Source organism: Rhipicephalus sanguineus, chromosome 1, assembly GCF_013339695.2.
Source record: "Rhipicephalus sanguineus isolate Rsan-2018 chromosome 1, BIME_Rsan_1.4, whole genome shotgun sequence".
NCBI classification, from domain to species: Eukaryota; Metazoa; Arthropoda; class Arachnida; order Ixodida; family Ixodidae; genus Rhipicephalus; species Rhipicephalus sanguineus.
This window is the reverse complement of record NC_051176.1, coordinates 75,939,923-75,959,155: the sequence shown is the minus strand read 5'-3', so window position 1 is coordinate 75,959,155 and position 19,233 is coordinate 75,939,923. Positions and strand designations below refer to the sequence as shown.

The 19,233-nt window shown below is 48.9% G+C and overlaps 1 protein-coding gene across 1 annotated transcript in view; it reads left to right on the top strand.

Moving 5' to 3' along the window:
- The first annotated feature begins 557 nt into the window (after positions 1 to 557).
- The window catches only part of LOC119393098 (uncharacterized), a 62,895-nt gene continuing 44,219 nt past the window's right edge, over positions 558 to 19,233 (top strand). Inside the window, exons 1-4 of the mRNA XM_049419270.1 lie at positions 558 to 856; positions 1,929 to 2,116; positions 3,946 to 3,974; positions 4,577 to 4,695. Of these exons, the coding sequence (XP_049275227.1) occupies positions 558 to 856; positions 1,929 to 2,116; positions 3,946 to 3,974; positions 4,577 to 4,695 (635 nt within the window). The remainder of the gene's footprint in view (positions 857 to 1,928; positions 2,117 to 3,945; positions 3,975 to 4,576; positions 4,696 to 19,233) is intronic.

Here is a 19,233-nt window from a genome sequence, read left to right as displayed (position 1 = left end):
CATCGGCAGCTCGGCCACGCTGTCAATTGCCCGCGGAGTCCCGCACCCTTGTCCCGGCGGCAAGCTGTCTTCCTGTTCTCGCCGCGACCGACAAGAGCAAATTGAACGTTGTTTCCCACACCAGCGTCGCACGAATCACGCCCATTGCAACGCAGACCAGCAGCGGAAATGCTGCATCGGCCGTTCGACCACGCTGTCAATTGTTCTCTGAGTCTCGTACCCTTTCTACGGCAAGCTACCTTCCTGTTTCCGCCAGGAATGACATGAGGAACACGAGCCTTGTTTCTGACACCAACGGTGCGACCTCAACATGCGAGCTCATTACAACGCAGAGCGGCGGTCGATGTAGAGCGTCGGCCGTTCAGCTATGCGGTCAATTGTCTACAATGTCGCGCACCCTTTCTACGGCAAGCTATCTTCCCGTTTCCACCAGGGATGAAGTAAGAAATTCAAGCATAGATCGTCACAGCAACGCCGCCGCAACAAGATCATTTGTGGCACTTGCAACGCAGAGCAGCAGTGGATCTTGTGCGTCGGCCTTTCGGCCACGCTCTCAAATGTCCACAGAGTTGCAGACCCTTTCTCCGGTAAGCAGCCTTTCTGATCCTGCCAAAACTCAAGGGAGCAACTCGAGCCTGTTTTTCGACGCCAACGTCGCGCCAAGAACGTCGACCCCCGTTGCAACGCAGAGCAGCGGTGTAGCCACTGAACGCCCCGATCAAAAAGACAGGCTTGCTTTCGTGGCTCTGCGTTGGAAGCTTGAGTGGGCACTTGACATTGGTGGCGCCTCAACGAAGGCAGACACCACTGCTCCTCCAGGTGGCCTCCATGTTCCTGCCGGCCCTGAGCAGCCACCGTGAGTTTGCATGGTCTATTTTAGGGGTCTTAAACATGCGGCCCGCCGACACTTTAGAAAAGACCTTTAGAATCCCCCTTTGAAAAGACCCGTATATGAGGCGTGGGAAAACCATTATTTCAAATGGCACCGTTTGCTGATATTTTGTTCAATGTCCCCCCCTCCTCCCCCTTTCCAAGCTTCGTCAGTGTACCGACCCTTACGGGAGACAATTTCTTTACTGCGGCCCGCTAGCTGAAGTGAGCTTGAAACCCCTGCTCTATTTTATGGCATGGAGAAAAGTCATCCGTCCGCTTTGCAGAAGCGGGAAGCTAGGAATGTGCATGCGGCTCTCTCTGAAAAGACAAAAGCTTCGCTTTGAAAGCTCTGGCATGGAACCCTGGGTCAGTAAACATTCTTTTCCGAATGGTAGTGCTGTCACTCGATTTGAGCACTAATATACCTAGAAGTGCAGAAGCATGGGATGACCCCCCGGGGGGGGGGGGGGGGGGGGGGTGAGCCCCGGTCCCTCTAAACTCTCGCTTGCCCCCTCACAAACAGCTAACATAGTGGAAACACAACGCATAATTTCTCCGCCTCCCTTCCCCTTCGAAGGAACTCGTAGCGGGTGTCGCCTTCCTCCAGTAAAAAAAATCCTGGCGCCACCCTTGTGCAGGCACACTGGATATGTAGCTAAGCAGTTCTCGAGAAACTTGTACAGTGATCGATGTTGAAGCAGGATTGCAATATCCACATACACATAATGGGTATAGGTAGTACTATGCCATTGAGGGGATCAGGGAAGGGCTCCAGGTAAGTAGTACACACCCGACCCCCGTCATCCCCCCGCTCCCCCTCATTCCCCTGTTCATGGCGGGTGGGTGTGGGGGTGGAGGTCATACCCTAGCGAGCAGAATTCGCGGCTTTATTTTGTTTTAGACATGTAGTAACATGTTGGAAATGCTGGAATGTACCTTAAAGCAACCAATGTTAGATCGCAGCAGTGAGAGGTTTATTTTGTCTGTCTTTCAAGCTCGATGCCCAGTTAACTTTGCCTGTCGCCGCTAATGTTTTCCCACTTTCTTTTCTGCAGTACACCTTTCGAGAAGACACCCCGACAAGGCTTTTCCCTTGCCACCAGCTATCACGGCATCGACTCTACCAGTACTGCTGTAAGACAGCAGGCGCCGCGCTCTGGTGAACGCCCTCCTGCCTCTGCTGGTGACTATATGCGGACAGCCACTGCTGTTCCCATCGAACGCGTCACACGGCATCATTGCGGTAAGTACTCGACAAACTTACAAGAGCACGTGACAATTTGGACTACAGTCGAACCCCTTAAGTACAGTCGAACCCCTTAAGAACGAAATCGCTGGGGAAGCGATTTTTGTTCTTTCTCGTGAGAATTTCGTTGTCTCGAAAATAGAAAAATACGCAGATCAATTACTTCGCGCAACCAAAATTTATTTAAAGCAGTCGCTGATACTGCTCTGCCAAACTCCTCTGCAATATCTGTCATTTTCCTGCATTTCGCATCTTCGGCGATGATCCTACACATCTCCTGAAGCGTCAGAGTCTTAACGATTATTATTTCTAGGCGGCATCTTTCCGAGAGGCTAAACACCGCACTTAAGCGATGCGCGGGAGATGTTGGCGGTTACATAGAGACGAGGCGCGGCAGCAAGCAGTTAGGCAGTCTATGGAATGTCTGTCGGCATGACGTCACTTTCGTGGGTATCGTCTCTTGAAACGTCATGTGCCGACGTAGGTGCCAACAGAGGCGTTAGGAAAAGCTGTTCTCGGCGAAAAAAAAAGTCTCGGTGCTATCATCATCATCCGACCGAATGTAAACAGCAATGGTCGCACCGATGCTAGGCAGAAAAGTATGTGCCCGACTTGTCGATTGAGCGGTGCTGCAATTTTCAAACTTCTGGGTTCCCAACTAGAACGTGGGTTCAAAAAAACGTTGCGGATCACTACCTAAAACTTTCGTTATTGCGGGTGTGCTTTTTAAAATCTCTTCGCTGTCGCGAGGAGGCAAGTGCATTGAACACTATTGCCGCGGGAATATCGTTATTGAGGTGTTCAAATGTATTCATTTTGTGCACGAGATGGAGGCACGAACCCCAGATTGAACAAAAATGCAGGCAAGCAGGAAAGTGCCCGATGTAAGTTTACTACGTAAAGCTTGATTTCGCAATACTAGTACCGAGTACCGTAATAGTCGTGCGCACAAGAGGGTCGGGGGTGGGGGGGTGGGTGGGGGGGTGGGTGCGGGGTGCGGGGTGCCTACCCTAATACATCGTCTTTGCTTGCACGGCATTCTGATCTTACGGGCCTCAGTGAGGGGTCAGTGCACTTAGTTGGGCCAGTTGGTTCTGCATGTCGGGAACAGGGACGGGGGTCGGGAACAGGGACGGGAGTGCCGCAGGGAAACTTCCTCCTCCCGACCAAATGGAGAATCCTGCGCACGCCTATGAGTGTCGCGTTCTTATGGTTGAAGCCATGGAGGCATTCTCTGATAATGCCGCTAGCCCGCTCTTGATAACTTTTTATGAGCAACATCCGTCATAGCGGCGTATAGCTACACGAATGCGCCATCACTAATACCGATGATATGGTAGGCCCGAAATCTCTTCGACTCTGTCAAATTGATATACACTACGTTTTTCAAGCTTCACACCTGCAAGTATCAACCGTTTTATTGTACATAAGGGCTTACACTGAAGGAACTGGCACTGTCACTGCTGCAGTTATCACACACACGCACAAAAAATGAATATAATTGGCTCGATAAAGAATTTTGAAAAGGAAGTGGTAGTGATGCATAATGTGTGAAGGACTGATGAGAAACCATTAAAAGAGGCAGGTGTACCTCGATTTATATATTTGGTGCGTTTTGCGAGGTAGATAAAAAGTGAAAAGAATAAGAAGTAAAGGTTAAAAATCATTTTTATGAAGTTAGAGCTCGCGTATTAGCATTCCTTGTAACTTATGGAACGATCCCATACTCAGGGTGAAAGTCTACAAGATGGACTTGAAAGACGAGGAATCTCGAGAGGAACACTGTTTGCATATACGCTCCATTTTTTTCTCTCCCTCTTGATCAGGAGCCGGTGAAGACGAACAGGAACCTGCGGTGAGTAGTGAACCTCCTGACTGTCAAAGAACGCGAGTTCCCACCTATGCATGAACTGCCGGTGCTCCAGTGATTGAACCACAATAGGAGAGATGAATTTGCTGTACAATATTAAGCTAACAGGCAGTGCGGTCAAGGACAGCACATATAGGGGCGTTATTTGTAGTAAAAGTCGCAGGATCCTTTATGCATTCGCCTCCGACGACTCGAAGGCGGAAGCAATCCAGGGTTTCTATACGGTAATTATCATCATCACCAAATCTCCTTGCTCGATTAATCTTCATCATTATCATCTTCGATGATGGCGATCGTCGAATCTTCTTAGATGAGTTTTCTTCGGTGACGGATTATCACAGACATCTTCCATGGTGCTGATAATGATGATGATATTTGGTTTCATTTGTTTTGAGGACCACTACGGTGACGGTCACTTTTCCCTTTTGATGAGGCCTATAAAGCTTGCGCCTTAACTGAAGTGAAGTAATTCTTAGATAAAGGAAAGATGAATTAAAGCGGAAAAATTGCCGCCGTCATGACGAACGCTGCAACTTCGGAATTGGGAATATGCATGTTGTAAGCAAGTTTTTTTTTTCTTAATTTAGAAAGGCGCTACGAGAATGGTGATGTCATGCCTGAGGAGTGTCATCCGCGAGGAAGCTCAGGCACTGAGGCTCGAGTTCCTTCGTCAGACGGGCATTACCGCAGGAGCAGGCGATATGAGGTGAGCCTTATGTGTAAACAGCACTGCACATTCTCACTTGCTAGGTAAGCGAGGGTTATTCACAGTCCATGCAAATTGCAGACTGGATTCACTTGACCTGTGTGAGGTGGCTGCTAGAACAACTCGAATTATCAGGGGCCATCACATTTATCTCTGTGGTACTGCCTGGGGAAGGGTGAGCCTAAGTTCGCACTACACTTCGTGTGCATACTTTGCCAAACTTGAGTCTCTAACGTGCCATTTAAGCTTCATAAGACGTCAACATCTTTATAACGAAATTGTTACCAATGCTGAAATGTTGTGAAACGTAGACCAACGTTTTACGCTAGACCACTTTAACGGTGTGGACATTTTTTGCATAATAAATGAAAACGAATAGTTTTGTAACGATGCTTCACTAATTATTATTTGAACTGAATTGCACCTCATATTGCAATCTAGAAATTGCAGCCGATAACTTTGAAAATCGTATCCAACTCGAACGAATTGTGATGATACTGGTTCAGAAATTAGAGGCGGCGTAGCCGTAGGCGAAAAACGTTGGAAAATTATCTGACGGACTGCATTGAGGAAGATTGCCTAAATAAAATAATAAATTTTGTAATCGAACTTCGGAAGTTTATTTCGGTACTGTTGATGCTAGCTCCATACATGTCTAAAGTAAATAAAGCCGGTAATTGGGGTTGTTCATGTTCGCGACTGTGGCGGGAGGAGGGGAGGGGCGAGTGGGGGGTAGCGCACTCCTGCAGTCTTCCCTCTCCTCCCGTAGCCTACGGCACTGCGCCACGAGCACATGTTATCTTAACGGGGAAGCGTTACAGAGCTCGTTGAGCAGAAATTCCGGTGTCGGCGTCGGCGTCGTTGGTTGTGAGCGAATAATCAGTCCGTGAGTGAAAAATTGAAATAGATGAAAATAAATAAATTATTAAAATCTGCGGTTCGAGGGGTGATCGAACGCAGGACTTCTGCTTGGCAAGCAGGTGCTCTACCACAGAGCCGCGCCAGTGGTCCAAATTGTTTCAGGAAAAACCTTATACCAACGTCGTCTCGTGCTAGGAGTCTCCTCCAAATGCAATATTGCGCTACAGAAAAGTAGAATTGCAGCAGACGCCAAAACATGTGCATTGCACAACGAGTGGTTGTTTTAAAGGCCCACCAATTACAAAGCGTACATGTATAAACAATCATCATTATCGGCAACAGCATCAATAAAGCGTGCGGCTGCCCGGGTGCCCGTGGCACCTGACGGACGCATAGTGAGGAGCCACGGGCTTCGCCTATTCGCAAAAGGAAGAGTTATGTCGTAGTGGGCCCTCAGCAAGCATACCTGCAGCAGGCATTCCGGGATAATTTGAAACGGCCACTGTTACGCGCATAGACGTTCCTTACCTTGCGGCACGGTGTCCACCGAGAAGTGAAGCGAGGCTAGCGATTGAGAAGGCAATGCACACAGGGCCCGATTACGCTATCGCGTTCTACTCTTGAAGGCGAAGCTAGAGCATGCTCCAAGTTTTTAAGCTAATGTGCCAGTGGCACTATTCGTGTTGCTCACGTGTCTTTCTCGTTTTCTTCTTACCAGCAGTTCTGGCCACCATGGTTCGTCTTCGAAAGCTCCGAAGGCCAAGAAAGACATCGCTGCAGGCTGCTGAAGGAGGTGGTGTTTCGCCAGGTTAGTACCGCAATAGAAAAAGCAAAACCTGGACAAAGTTTGCCCGCAACACTAGCCCAGAGGTTACAAAAATTGTTGTCGACCAGTCTCACGTAAGCAAGATTCTAAGCTACCACGGCAGCATTCTTAGATGGCTCATCAACAGATGCGTTAGTTACCAGAAGCTGGGTTCGCTGGAAATCAGGAGTCACCGGTCTTTTGGCCGCTATGGAACAGTGTGATATATCACTGGGCATATTGCTTTGCCCGCATTGGTATCAGCGGCAAAACAAGCACGTCGTCGTCGAATTGGGCTAGTAATTGTCACTCGCGCGATAAGAAAGAGGCAAAAGGTGCATGACGTCGTGACGTGCATCTAGCTCTTGCAATCACTTCCGTTTTTCGTGGTATACAAGGGCGTTTTCGAGGTTGGGAATTCATTTAGTCTCCACCCGTAGTTGCCATGCAGCTGTACAGTGTAAATTGCGGCATTAAATTAATCAACCGCAAATTTTATACCGGACCGAAAGTGGTCATATTTTTCGAGCTTGCTGAGAGATGCGCATACGTATGCATGAAATGTACAACACAAGTGTGATATTTTGGTTTCGTAGCTTTATAAGTTTTTTAAGGAGAAAGCCTTATGTGTCTCTTGCGAACGTTACCTTGGCGTAAATGCCGGCGTGTGGTAAATAAAAAAAAGCACAGTTTAGCGGCAAGGGCGAAGCAATGAGTATATTAGCAATAAATTGTGATGCCATACGAAGAAAGGCTAGCAGCTCCCTCCTTTAGGAAACATGGCCGCTGAAGCAAGCGAACTGACCTTCGTGTGGTCTATGTCTACAACGCAATCTGAGCGATGAAAGATCTGCGCCCGAGTAGGGGCAACCACGTCCTGTTGGGCAATGTACGGAGCTGAAGGCTCATCCCCACTCCGGCGGCCAAAGACGGGCGGGGCGGCGCCTAAAACGCGCCCTTTGACCCTGCGCACCATGCTACGGGTGATCGTGAACACGCCATCGCCACGCTGAAGCACTTCAGAGACGTGATTAGCATCAACGTGAAATGATGTATATAAATGTTTGCTGGCAGTATGCTGTAGGACGCATGCGTTGTGGGCCAGAAACCCGTCGCGTTTCGTTGCGAGGGGTCGCAGGTTCGAATCCTCGGTCGCGCTCTTCGGAAAATTCTTTCTGCAGACTATTTTTATGTTGTGGCTCTTACACATATACACATACCTATACATATACATAAAAACTCGTTGACAGTGCCCATATAATTGTTATCGCAATAACATTAATATATCCAATAATAGCATATATAACTGGTGCATTACATGGCGCATGGACCTCAACATTAATGAATGTAAATCGATGCGCATTTCTCGTTCAAACGCAACCTGCCCTACCTATGTCCTAAATAACTGCCCCGTTACAAGCTACCGCTATCTAGCCGTACACATTGACCTTTCTATGAAGCAGCATATACAGTACCTAATATCTCAAGCTAACCGTTCATTAGGACACTTCAAGATAAATTTTTCGCTTGTGCCTGTTCCATTAAAATGACTGTTGCATATAGTCTACATCCGAGCCCAATCGGAACATGCCTTATTCATTTGGGATCCTCATCAAGTAACGTTAATTAACGAAATTGAATTAGTACAAAATCGGTGTGTTCGTTTCATCTTGGCTAACTATAATCGCACTGCTAGTGTTACATCAATGAAGAGAACCCTTCAGATCAGGCCTGTAGCCAGAGGAGGGGGGGGGCTATGCCCCTCTCTTCCCAAACTTTTGATGAAGTAGGTGTTGTAGCCAAAAATAAATAATGAAAATAGGTGTTTTTCTCGAATAGTCAAGGTTTTCGGCAAGTGCTCCCCCCCCCCCCCTCGCCGAAAAAAATTCCTGGTTACGGGCCTGCTTCAGATACCACTATTTCTCTTCTCAGAAAAGAATCGCGAATTTCGTGTTTTCATAAAATGTATTACCAGTTACCAGAATGTATCCCTTCGCTCCCTTCGGATCCACCCTGCATCTCTCGTCATGATTACGTACTTAAAGGTAACCTACCTCGTCATAACACCATAGCACGTTAACAATCATTCCTTCCTAAGACCTCACTCGACTGGAATAGTCTAGCTGCCTCATTAGTAAGCATCACCGACCCCACAAGTTTTAAGCATGCACTAATGAACATGAAATAATGAATCGTACGAACAGGCATATTACATGTTTATTGGTGTACATTGCCTGTTTAGTGTACTCTCTGCGTATTTAATTTTTATTGTCCATTTAGCAAAGCTTACTCCCTGTGTGTATTAACTTACTATTACAGTAAAACCCCGGTGATACGATCACGGCTCGTACGAATTTCGGGGTGATACGAATTTTTCTGTGGTCGCGGCCAAGGCCCATTAGACTGCAATGTATTGGAGCACGGTTGTTGCGAACCGATTTGCACCCCGCGACGTTTGATACGAACGTACGCTATAGCGCACAGGTACGCACAGGTGCTGCCCGCGCTGTCGCGGAAGACCCGGCAGTCATGCGCGGGCGCGGGCATGCGCGCGAATCTTGAAGGCCTTTAGGCGCCTTCGCGTTGAGATAACAGATGACGTTGACGCCGCGCTTTCTTTTGCCGACACGTTGACGCGTGCTCCTGTGCTCGAGGCAGCAGCGTCGTTGTACTGTGTTAACACGTGCCTGCCACGTCGATGTAAGCCATGTCCCCGCAATCAGACGTTCTATGAAACAAGACTGAAACTTGGGCTGCGGGTCCGTCATGAAGTCCCATGAAACGTGCACAAAGACCCCAAGAGACTATAGCAACCGCGCCGAGCGAGCGTGCTCGGCGCTCGGAGTCCACGTTCGCATCGTGTTGTGTTTACTGTGCGGTCACGGAGAGTGGCCTGGGAACTCGAGTTACGGCGGCCGGGTCGGCCGGGTGTTGTAAACACAGCCGCCGGGCCGAAGCTACGCCAGTCGCCCCGTCGCTGCTGCCTCGTTCGCCTCGCAGCGCTTTTGCTTAAATATACGAGTTCTTATTGTAGACGTGCCTTTGTCTTTCTTTACTTGTGAACACGCAATATCATCGCGCAACCAACGCCCTGGACGTCTACAAATTGGTGACCACGGACTATCGAAATTTTTACAATCATTTTCCTGGCTGCGACGACGATGGAAACCACCGGCGACTCCAGACAAGCATCCCCCGACCCTGCAGCGACGCAAGCAGTCTCCGCCGTCTCTTTTCGGCTTCCGCAATTCTGGCCTGCTGATCCGTCTCTCTGGCTGGCGCAAGTAAACAGCCAGTTTGTCACGGCCCGGGTAACGACTCAGATATCAAAATTCCACCACGTGGTGTCTGCGCTTCCACCGGAGATCGCCAGCGAAATCAGAGACCTCATTCTGGCCCCACCGGAGACGAACCCCTATGAGAAGTTGTCGGCCGAGCTCCTGAAACGCACTTCGTCTTCAGAGAGGCAGCGTCTCCAACAGCTGCTTTCTACTGAAGAACTAGGCGACCGTAAGCCTTCACAGCTTTTGCGCCGTCTTCAGCAGCTTCTTGGTGACAAGGCCACCTCGTTCGATCAGGACCTGCTACGAGAGCTCTTCCTACAGCGCCTGCCTTCGACCGTCCGCATGGTGCTCGCCGTTGCAGCGGACTTGTCGCTGGAAAAGCTCACGCAGCTTGCCGACTCCGTGATGGAATTCGACTCCCCAACTATGTCAGTGATCGCGACCACTTCCACAACAAGTGAGGCATCTCGCCCTTCGCCACCAGACCTGCACGCCCTACTCGACGACTTTCGCAGCCAGATCGAACAGCTCTCCGCTCAGATAGCTACCCTGTCTGCGCGCTCTCGATCCTCGTCACGCCGCCGCTCCTCTTCCCGCCGGCGCTCCTCATCACAGTCTCCGCATCCCGGCGAGTGTTGGTATCACCGGACCTTTGGTGCGGCCGCCCGAAAGTGCTCATCTCCCTGCACTTTCTCGGGAAACGCTCCGACTCACCACTAGAAGCGGCGAGTGGTGGCGGTCCAGCAAGCAGCCGCTTGTTCTTCGTTTTGGACAAGACATCAGGGCTCCGTTTCCTCGTGGACACGGGAGCCGAAGTTAGCGTTGTTCCACCCTCACCCGCATTCCCGAAGAATCGCCGATCTGCACTTACGCTGCAAGCCGCCAACAAGACCACCATCATGACTTACGGTGAGCGCGCTCTCACGCTTAACCTTGGACTCCGTCGCGTTTTTCGTTGGGTTTTCCTCGTAGCGGACGTTTCTTACCCAATTCTCGGAGCGGACTTCCTTCGTCATTTCGACCTGCTCGTGGACATCTCCCGCAAGCGCCTTGTCGATGCTAAGACACACCTAACGGTGCAAGGTATAGCGTCAACAACCGGCATCACCGCAGTTATCAACAAGCCACCTTCGTCAGTGTACGAACAGTTACTCGACGACTTTCCAAGCTTGCTTCGCCCGTCCAATTTTCTGCGCCCTGTCAAGCACGATGTTACCCACCACATTATTACCTCAGGGCCACCTGTCCATGGTCGTTCACGACGCCTCGCACCAGATCGACTCAAGGTTGCCCGAGCTGAATTTGATCATATGCTCGAGCTTGGCATTGTGCGACCTTCATCAAGTCCTTGGGCTTCTCCGCTGCACATGGTGCCCAAGAAGTCCCCAGGTGACTGGCGACCCTGCGGCGACTACCGCGCTTTGAACAACGCCACCGTTCCTGATCGCTACCCACTGCCTAACATCGCGGACTTCACAGCACCACTGCATGGAGCAACCATCTTTTCGAAGATTGACCTGGTCAAGGCGTATCATCAGATACCTGTCGAACCCTCGGACATTCCCAAAACTGCTGTCATAACACCTTTCGGCCTTTTTGAATACCTGAGGATGCCCTTCGGGCTCCGTAACGCCGCTCAAACATTCCAGCGGTTTGTAGACACAGTCACCCGAGGCCTGCCGTTCTGCTTTGCGTACATCGATGATCTCCTCATCTTTAGCCGCAACGCAGACGAACACCTTTCCCATCTTCGACAGCTCTTCGAACGCCTTGCCGAGTACGGCCTCATCGTCAACAAAACCAAGTGTACGTTCGGCGTGCCTGAACTTGACTTTCTGGGACACCACGTTGATTGTCATGGAATCCGGCCACTCCCTTCCAAAGTGCAAGTTGTTCGAGACTTCCCAAAGCCAACTTCGTTGCGTCAACTGCGCGAGTTCCTGGGACTGATCAATTTCTATCGGCGTTTCATTCCCCGCTGTGCTGACCTGATTAGACCCCTTACTGACCTGCTTCAGGGTAAGAAGAAGAAGTGTACTTCCATTACGTGGTCTGAGAATGCATCAAGCTCCTTTGAAGCAGTTAAGACAGAGTTCGCAGACGCCGCCCTGCTTGTTCACCCAACACCAGACGCTCCACTCTGCCTCATGACCGACGCGTCGGATGTGGCAGTTGGAGCCGCCTTACAACAGTTCGTTGACGGATCGTGGCAGCCTTTGGCATTCTTCTCGCGCAAGTTGTCACCCACAGAAAGCCGCTACAGCACTTTCGGACGTGAACTCATTACTGCTTATATGGGTGTGCGCCACTTCAGGCATTTCCTTGAAGCCCGATGTTTTTTCATCGCCACGGATCACAAGCCGTTGACGTTTGCCATCAAGTCTGCAAGCAGCAAATTTTCGCCCCGTGAGAGTCGTCACCTCGCTTACATCGCGGAATTCACAACCGATCTCAGGCATGTGCAGGGATCTGCGAATGCTGCAGCCGATGCGCTTTCTCGCCTGACGGCTTCCGTATCTTGTGCCGCAGCGCCGGCAACTGTCGATTTCAGCGCCCTAGCGTCAGCGCAAGCACAAGACGAAGAAATCGCTAAACTTCGCCTATCCCCTGGAACACTCAGGTTTCGTGAAGTAACCCTTCCGTCCTGCACCGTTCCTATCTTGTGCGACATGTCTACCGGCAACCCTCGACCAGTTGTTCCGAGCGATTTCCGTCGGGCTGTTTTTGACTCCTTGCACACCCTTTCCCATCCTGGCATCCGCGCTACTCAACACCTTATCACCCAGCGTTTTGTCTGGCCGGGAATTAACAAAGACGTTCGTGCTTGGACCCGTAGTTGTTTGCAGTGCCAGCAGTCCAAGGTTTATCGCCATACGTGCTCTCCGTACGGCACCTTCACACCGCCTTCAGAACGTTTCGATAAAGTTCATCTGGACATCATCGGACCATGGCCTCCATCGGATGGAAACACCTACCTGCTGACATGCATTGACCGTTTTACTCGGTGGCCAGAGGCGTTTCCCATTCCCGACATAAGAAGCGAAACAATCGCTAAAGCTTTTGTATCGGGTTGGTGTCACGCTTTGGCGTTCCCTCTACAATCACCACCGATCGCGGTCGACAGTTCGAGTCTGCTCTTTTCAAGAAGCTCATGGTTTTGCTGGGAAGTTCGCGGATTCGCACAACAGCATACCACCCCATCGCTAACGGCATGGTCGAGCGTTTTCACCGGACCCTGAAAGCATCCTTGAAGGCGCAACCCGACACGGTCAACTGGACAGTTTCACTGCCACTTGTTTTGCTTAGTCTTAGGACGACGTTAAAGCAAGACATCAAGTGTACACCTGCCGAACTGACCTATGGTTCACAGCTCCGCCTTCCTGGAGAATTTTTTGATGCTTCAACTACCTCGCCTTGCCCTGATCCAACCGAGTATGTGGTGCAGCTGCGCTCCGCTATGCGCAGTCTTTCTGCCCCACAACCTCGCGTAAAACACAGTGTTCCTACCTACATCTCTCCTGACTTGGAAACGGCGACACACGTGTTTGTGCGCCACGACGCAGTCCGAAAGCCTTTGCAGCGCCATGAGAAGCTCTACACGCTTGATTTGAACGGTCGTCATGATACCGTGTCTATCGACCGCCTTAAAGCAGCCATCGTCGAGGACCCACTGCCCCGTGGTATTCCAGATTGCGCCACACCTTCCGCCTCCGTTCCCACCACTTCATCGCACTCTTCACCTCCTCCCACCACTCTGTCGCTCTGTATCGCTCTTCACCTCCTCCCACCACTCAGAGCGTCGCTCTGTATCGTTCAGGCTCCCTCCTTTCAGCGGGCTCCTTCACTAGCGGGGGGCCTATATAGCAACCGCGCCGAGCGAGCGTGCTCGGCGCTCGGAGTCCACGTTCGCATCGTGTTGTGTTTACTGTGCGGTCACGGAGAGTGGCCTGGGAACTCGAGTTACGGCGGCCGGGTCGGCCGGGTGTTGTAAACACAGCCGCCGGGCCGAAGCTACGCCAGTCGCCCCGTCGCTGCTGCCTCGTTCGCCTCGCAGCGCTTTTGCTTAAATATACGAGTTCTTATTGTAGACGTGCCTTTGTCTTTCTTTACTTGTGAACACGCAATATCATCGCGCAACCAACGCCCTGGACGTCTACAAGACAAAGCGGACGGTCTTGGCGTAGGAGCTTGGCCTCTATCTATCGAGTGCAAAGCGCTTCTTAAGTCACAATCGCCGAAGTACTTCGGTGTCATGCAGAAAAGCGTAGTAAGATTAGGCAGGGGCAGCTGGCGGTCACGGGGCACAACACATCTGGTTCATTAATTACACACGAGCGCATGCACCGTATAATAACGAGTACAAGTATGATCGTTGACGTCTAAAAACTTTACTGGCCTGCTTTCAGAGCTGTTTATGACGTCGCTGCGGCCCTGAGAAACACTAAATCAAACGTATGCCAACTTTCTTTTGTCGCATACTAATTTTTCATGTTCTCTGGTGATACGAATTTCGGGTGATACGAATAGTTTTGGTAACCCCGCGAGATTCGTATCACCGAGGTTTTACTGTATATAGTATTGTTTTCTGTACTTTAGTTTGTTAGAAATTCCCTCTACAAGGTACAAAGTGTATCCTGAGGATCTCACACATAAATAAATAAATAAATAAATAAATAAATAAATAAATAAATAAATAAAAAGTTACGAGCACCCGCGAGCTTCGTGGGTCTTGCCGACCGAGCTCCGCGCTCACTCGCCTTCGTGGCGTTCGCGTGTTATATAGTGGACGGTAAAATAGCCACACCGGATGGCTTTCGCCTTCGCGTCGCCCTGGCGAATGCATAGGGGACCCTGTGAAGTTTTACTTCTAGTTTGGATCTGTCTAATTTTTACCACTTCTGTTTTCTCGCAATTTACGCTGAAGCAATGCATTGTTACGGGGCGTAGAATACATAGTCCAAAGAATTCTTTTGCTGTCCTCTTCGTCGTCCTTTGCAGCCTGTTACGGTATTTCTTGGCCGCTACAGCACCGACCCGGTGCTAATTAGCAGGCACTCGAACGATGGTTTGAGACGCGTGACATGCACAATATCAGTACGAGGCTGAACGACAGTGGTCTCGCTATAGGGCGATTGCGTACGTGACGTCGGTCACTTTACGTAAGATACGGTCAGGGCCGGAATAGCGTTCAAGTAACTCATCCGAAAGTCCGACGCGGCCCCAGAGGGTCCGTAGGAGAAGCAGGCTAAAGTCAGCATCGCGGGCGTCATATATGCACACTCTGATTGTCCTGCTAGTCCGCTAGTCGTCGCCGGGCCATTCGGCGCGCCCCTTGGAGCTTCGTTGTGGTTTCCCGAGCGCACTCCTACAAGTAATTTACTCTGGACGGCAGGGGTGCGCCGAAAGGTAACGTAGGCTCGCGGCCGAACAAATAACAAAAATGGAGACAACCCAGCGGTATCGTGGCTATATAGGAATCGTAAGCGTGCGCAGGGTTCCCCTTCAGGGGGGGGGCGAAGGTTCGTCGCAGCGCCCCCCTCCCTATTATGTCAATGTATGCGGCTGCCTTTGCGCCCCTCTTCTCGCCCCCCCCCCCTACAATGTATAGGGCTGCCTTTGCGCCCCCCCCCTTCTCGCCCCCTTGCCCCCCCCCCCCTGCACACGCCTATGATAGGAATTGAAGGGAAATCTTGATGGCCAGCAGAGACCAGGGCTGGGCAAAGGTTGTTTGAAATTGTATCGCGATACAATACAAGATACTGATAATAATAATAATATCTGGGGTTTAACGTCCCAAAACCACCATATGATTATGAGAGACGCCGTAGTGGAGGGCTCCGGAAATTTCGACCACCTGGGGTTCTTTAACGTGCACCTAAATCTAAGTACACGGGCCTTAAACATTTTCGCCTCCATCGAAAATGCAGCCGCCGCGGCCGGGATTCGATCCCGCGACCTTCGGGTCAGCAGTCGAGCGCCATAACCACTAGACCACCGTGGCGGGGCTACAAGATACTGAGGTAAGAAGTATTTGAGATGCAGATACGAGATACTACCGCGATAATTGTATTCGATGGGATACTTGCCAATTGTATCGTAAGATACTTCGATACAGTCACCAGCTAGGTAATGTATATCCATATGATGCAGCAGGAAACGCCAACGCACAAAAATGTCTGCTTGAAATTCCTTAACTCTGACCTATTTTGTTTCATTTAAACGAAATGTCTTTAGTATCTTAAAAGTTTGTCTTTCGTGCTCAAAGTACATTAACTCAATTCTGAAGCAACTTACCGGGAAGAACTTCAACAAGAAGCCTTCGTATGATGGTGCAAATACCGGCGTGGAGTGTTACCTTGTCCATACACCACCGCTGCGCAATACCTGATCACCGGCCAGGTGTACAGCAGCAACAAAGCTGGAAGCGACATTTGTGAAGAATGGTGTATACGTAGGGGACATAAAACTGCAATGGCTGTTCATATTCTACGTATCTGCAGGTGAAAAGAGTTTGTTATCGATGTACTCACTAACGTGCAATCTTTGAACAATTGTTCTTAAACGAAAGAACATCTGCAACTCGGAAACTTCTCAGACGTATTGTATTGTCACGTGGTATAGTGACGATTAATATGGCGGCAGTCAAATTGTAGAAACGAAACTCTTTACTGAACTAACATAAGGTAAGACAACGGAAAATTCATTACCTTTGGAAAATTGCCTGAAACGGTTCGTTGGGACGCCCATGAGAGATACGGAGCATTTGGTATATATGTTTCTCGAATCACCCGTCTATCATCTTCTCGAGTGCCCCCATCTAACGTCTTTAAGATGGCTCCTAATAATCTCCATTATTATAATGCAAACGTTACAAAAGAGATGTTGCAGCGACCACTCCGGAAAAAAACAATAAATAGGCCTAGGTAATGCACGGAATGCAAAAGGACCGCTAAGAAAGCATTTGTGCTAACAATCAAATTATGATTTTAAAAATTATTTGAATATATAAATAGCACGAAAAAAGTAATATGGCACACCGAAATATCTTTTGTTAGGTAAAGGCTTGTTCTATTAGGTCGAGCATCGGTATCGGTGGATCTATTGTTCTTAGAATCTTATTTACATATAGGTCGATGTCATCGCATGTAAGGAAAACTTACATCCAAGAGGTGCTTCACTTTGCTGATGTGTGAAAGCCATGAGACGCAAGGTAACTTCATTCTTGCATGCTTCAGATTTCGTTACGAATTACCGCGCAAGAGGATCTTCAATTACGACACGAAAGCGGCATAATAATTTGCGCAATAGACGCTGCATTCATTACAGTAGGCGACGCAGGACCGTGGCTAAGAGAAAGTGTCATGGAACTGACACAACTAAAAACAGAAAAATATCGAGAATACAAAAGCTACGTGGGCTGGGCGTAGACGTTCGCGCGGTTGTTCGTGTGGAGACTGCGCGAGCGCTGTCACGTGATTCTACTCCACCAAGAGAGACGTGCAAACTACGTCGCCTGCCCTCAGTAGAGTACCCTGGCGGAAAAATAAAATTATGTCGCCGCCCTTAGTTTCATTGAGAGGCTTAGTGGCGCCCGCACCAGCTTCAGAAGCGGAGTTCAGCCAGCGACAATTGTTTCGCACGGTGGGGTTGCGATAACGCTATCTTGTATCTTAAGATACACGATACATTATTGAATGTATCGGAAATACAAATAGAGATACTTGTTTTGCGAGACGTATCGCGATACAGATACAAGATACCGGTAGAGTATCTAAGACAGTATCTAAGATACATGTATCTTCGATAATGCCCAGCACTGGCAGAGACATACATGGAACGTGTCAGTAAGTGTTCGATTGGGACGCTCGGTTAGGCCGTTCGTTTGCGGACGATTAGAAGTTGATAGCTTGTGCTTAGTTGCGGAGGAGTGTATGAGGTCATCAACCACTTCGGAAAGAAATCGTAGCGGCCACGGTCGGTGAGGAGCTGCCGAGGGGCTCTTTGGTGTTGGATGATTTTCTGTAGGAGGAGGGCGCCATCGTGACAGACGCTGAAGTTATTGCATATACATATAGTGTACATATATTCTTCTTCCCGTAACCATATGACATTGCTACCAAGCCTAATACTGCGACTCTGTTCTCCCTGAGGGATGAAACGGCGGCGCCACTCACGTGCGCGCGAGGATTACTTGTGAGTAAAAGGTCAAGAAGCGTAATACTTCGTTGTTGTTCTGATTTCTAAGATAATGTTAAACTTAACATCAGAAGTTGTGCTCACCTGCAGTGAAAGGTGCTGAGATATCGCAAAAAGGTGTCCTCGATGCGGTCTCTACTTTTATTCAAGTGACAAAAGGTACACAATTTTAATGTGTACTTTTACAAATGGTCGTAAAGTATTGAAAATAGTATATAGTATCTCTTGTCGAGATTCGTCTGACTGCAAAATATCACAATAACTGAAGTGTTTGTTTTATATAGTTTCATTTCATCCCTTCTTTGTTTCTTTTTAATCATAGCGTATTCTCTAATATGAAAATGTTCAGATGACCAATTTATGGTCAGTACCACAGAGTGGGCATGTGCTATCGTTACTGAAGAACAAACAAACAAACAAACAACAAACAAACAAACAAACAAACTTTGTTCTATGCTGTGCGAGATGCCCTATCCAGTCATGAGTTATATGACTAATTCAGCTGCTCTAGAAAACTTAACGGGTTGTGAGATGACTAGATCTTCATCATTCTTCGTGCGACGTTTTCCGGAAAAGGTGTAACGCAGCAGGCATCTACCAAACATTTTCCCTCTGGTTCTCTGGGCGCCAGAAGGGCCGCAGCAGATCTCGCCACTTCTTCTCGCGCAGGTGTCACCACAACGTCATGCTGAGATGCTTTCTTAAATCAGTATCTGGAGTGGCACTAACAACAACAACAACAACATTAATAATAATACCAACACTACTACTACTACTACTACTACTACTACTACTACTACTACTACTACTACTACTACTACTACTACTACTGTTACTACTACTACTAGTAATAACAATAATAAAAATATCATGGGCTTTTACGTACCCAAACCACGATATGATTATGAGAGATTCCGTAAGGGGGGGTTCAGAGTAATTTCGGCCACACTTATATCACAGCGCAATAGTACTGGCGTTCAGCAAGATTCATTCTTTATTTTTCTTTTTTTTTACTTGGTGACGTTTGGTCGAGAATGTTCTGCACGCCAAAGTATTTCAGTTGATTACATCGCTGTGCAAAGATTGAACCGATGGAAGTTACTCATAATTATTGCAGCTGTTTAATCCTCGCACTGATGCGAGATCCACTTGTTAGAGACAGCGAGTCACAGTAGCATAACAACTATTCTATAACAGCGGGAATAAAGGGGAATGCCAACACCATTTATGAAATCGGTTATTTCTTTGTGTGGTTGGCAGACTATCTAGTTATATGCAGGCCTACTTTTATTTTCCAGTTTACTATGTGCTCTTCAGCCAAGAACAGCGTTCAGACACGTGTGCATAAAATGTGGATGGAGCAATAATGTGGAAGTCTCGACGGTAAGAAAA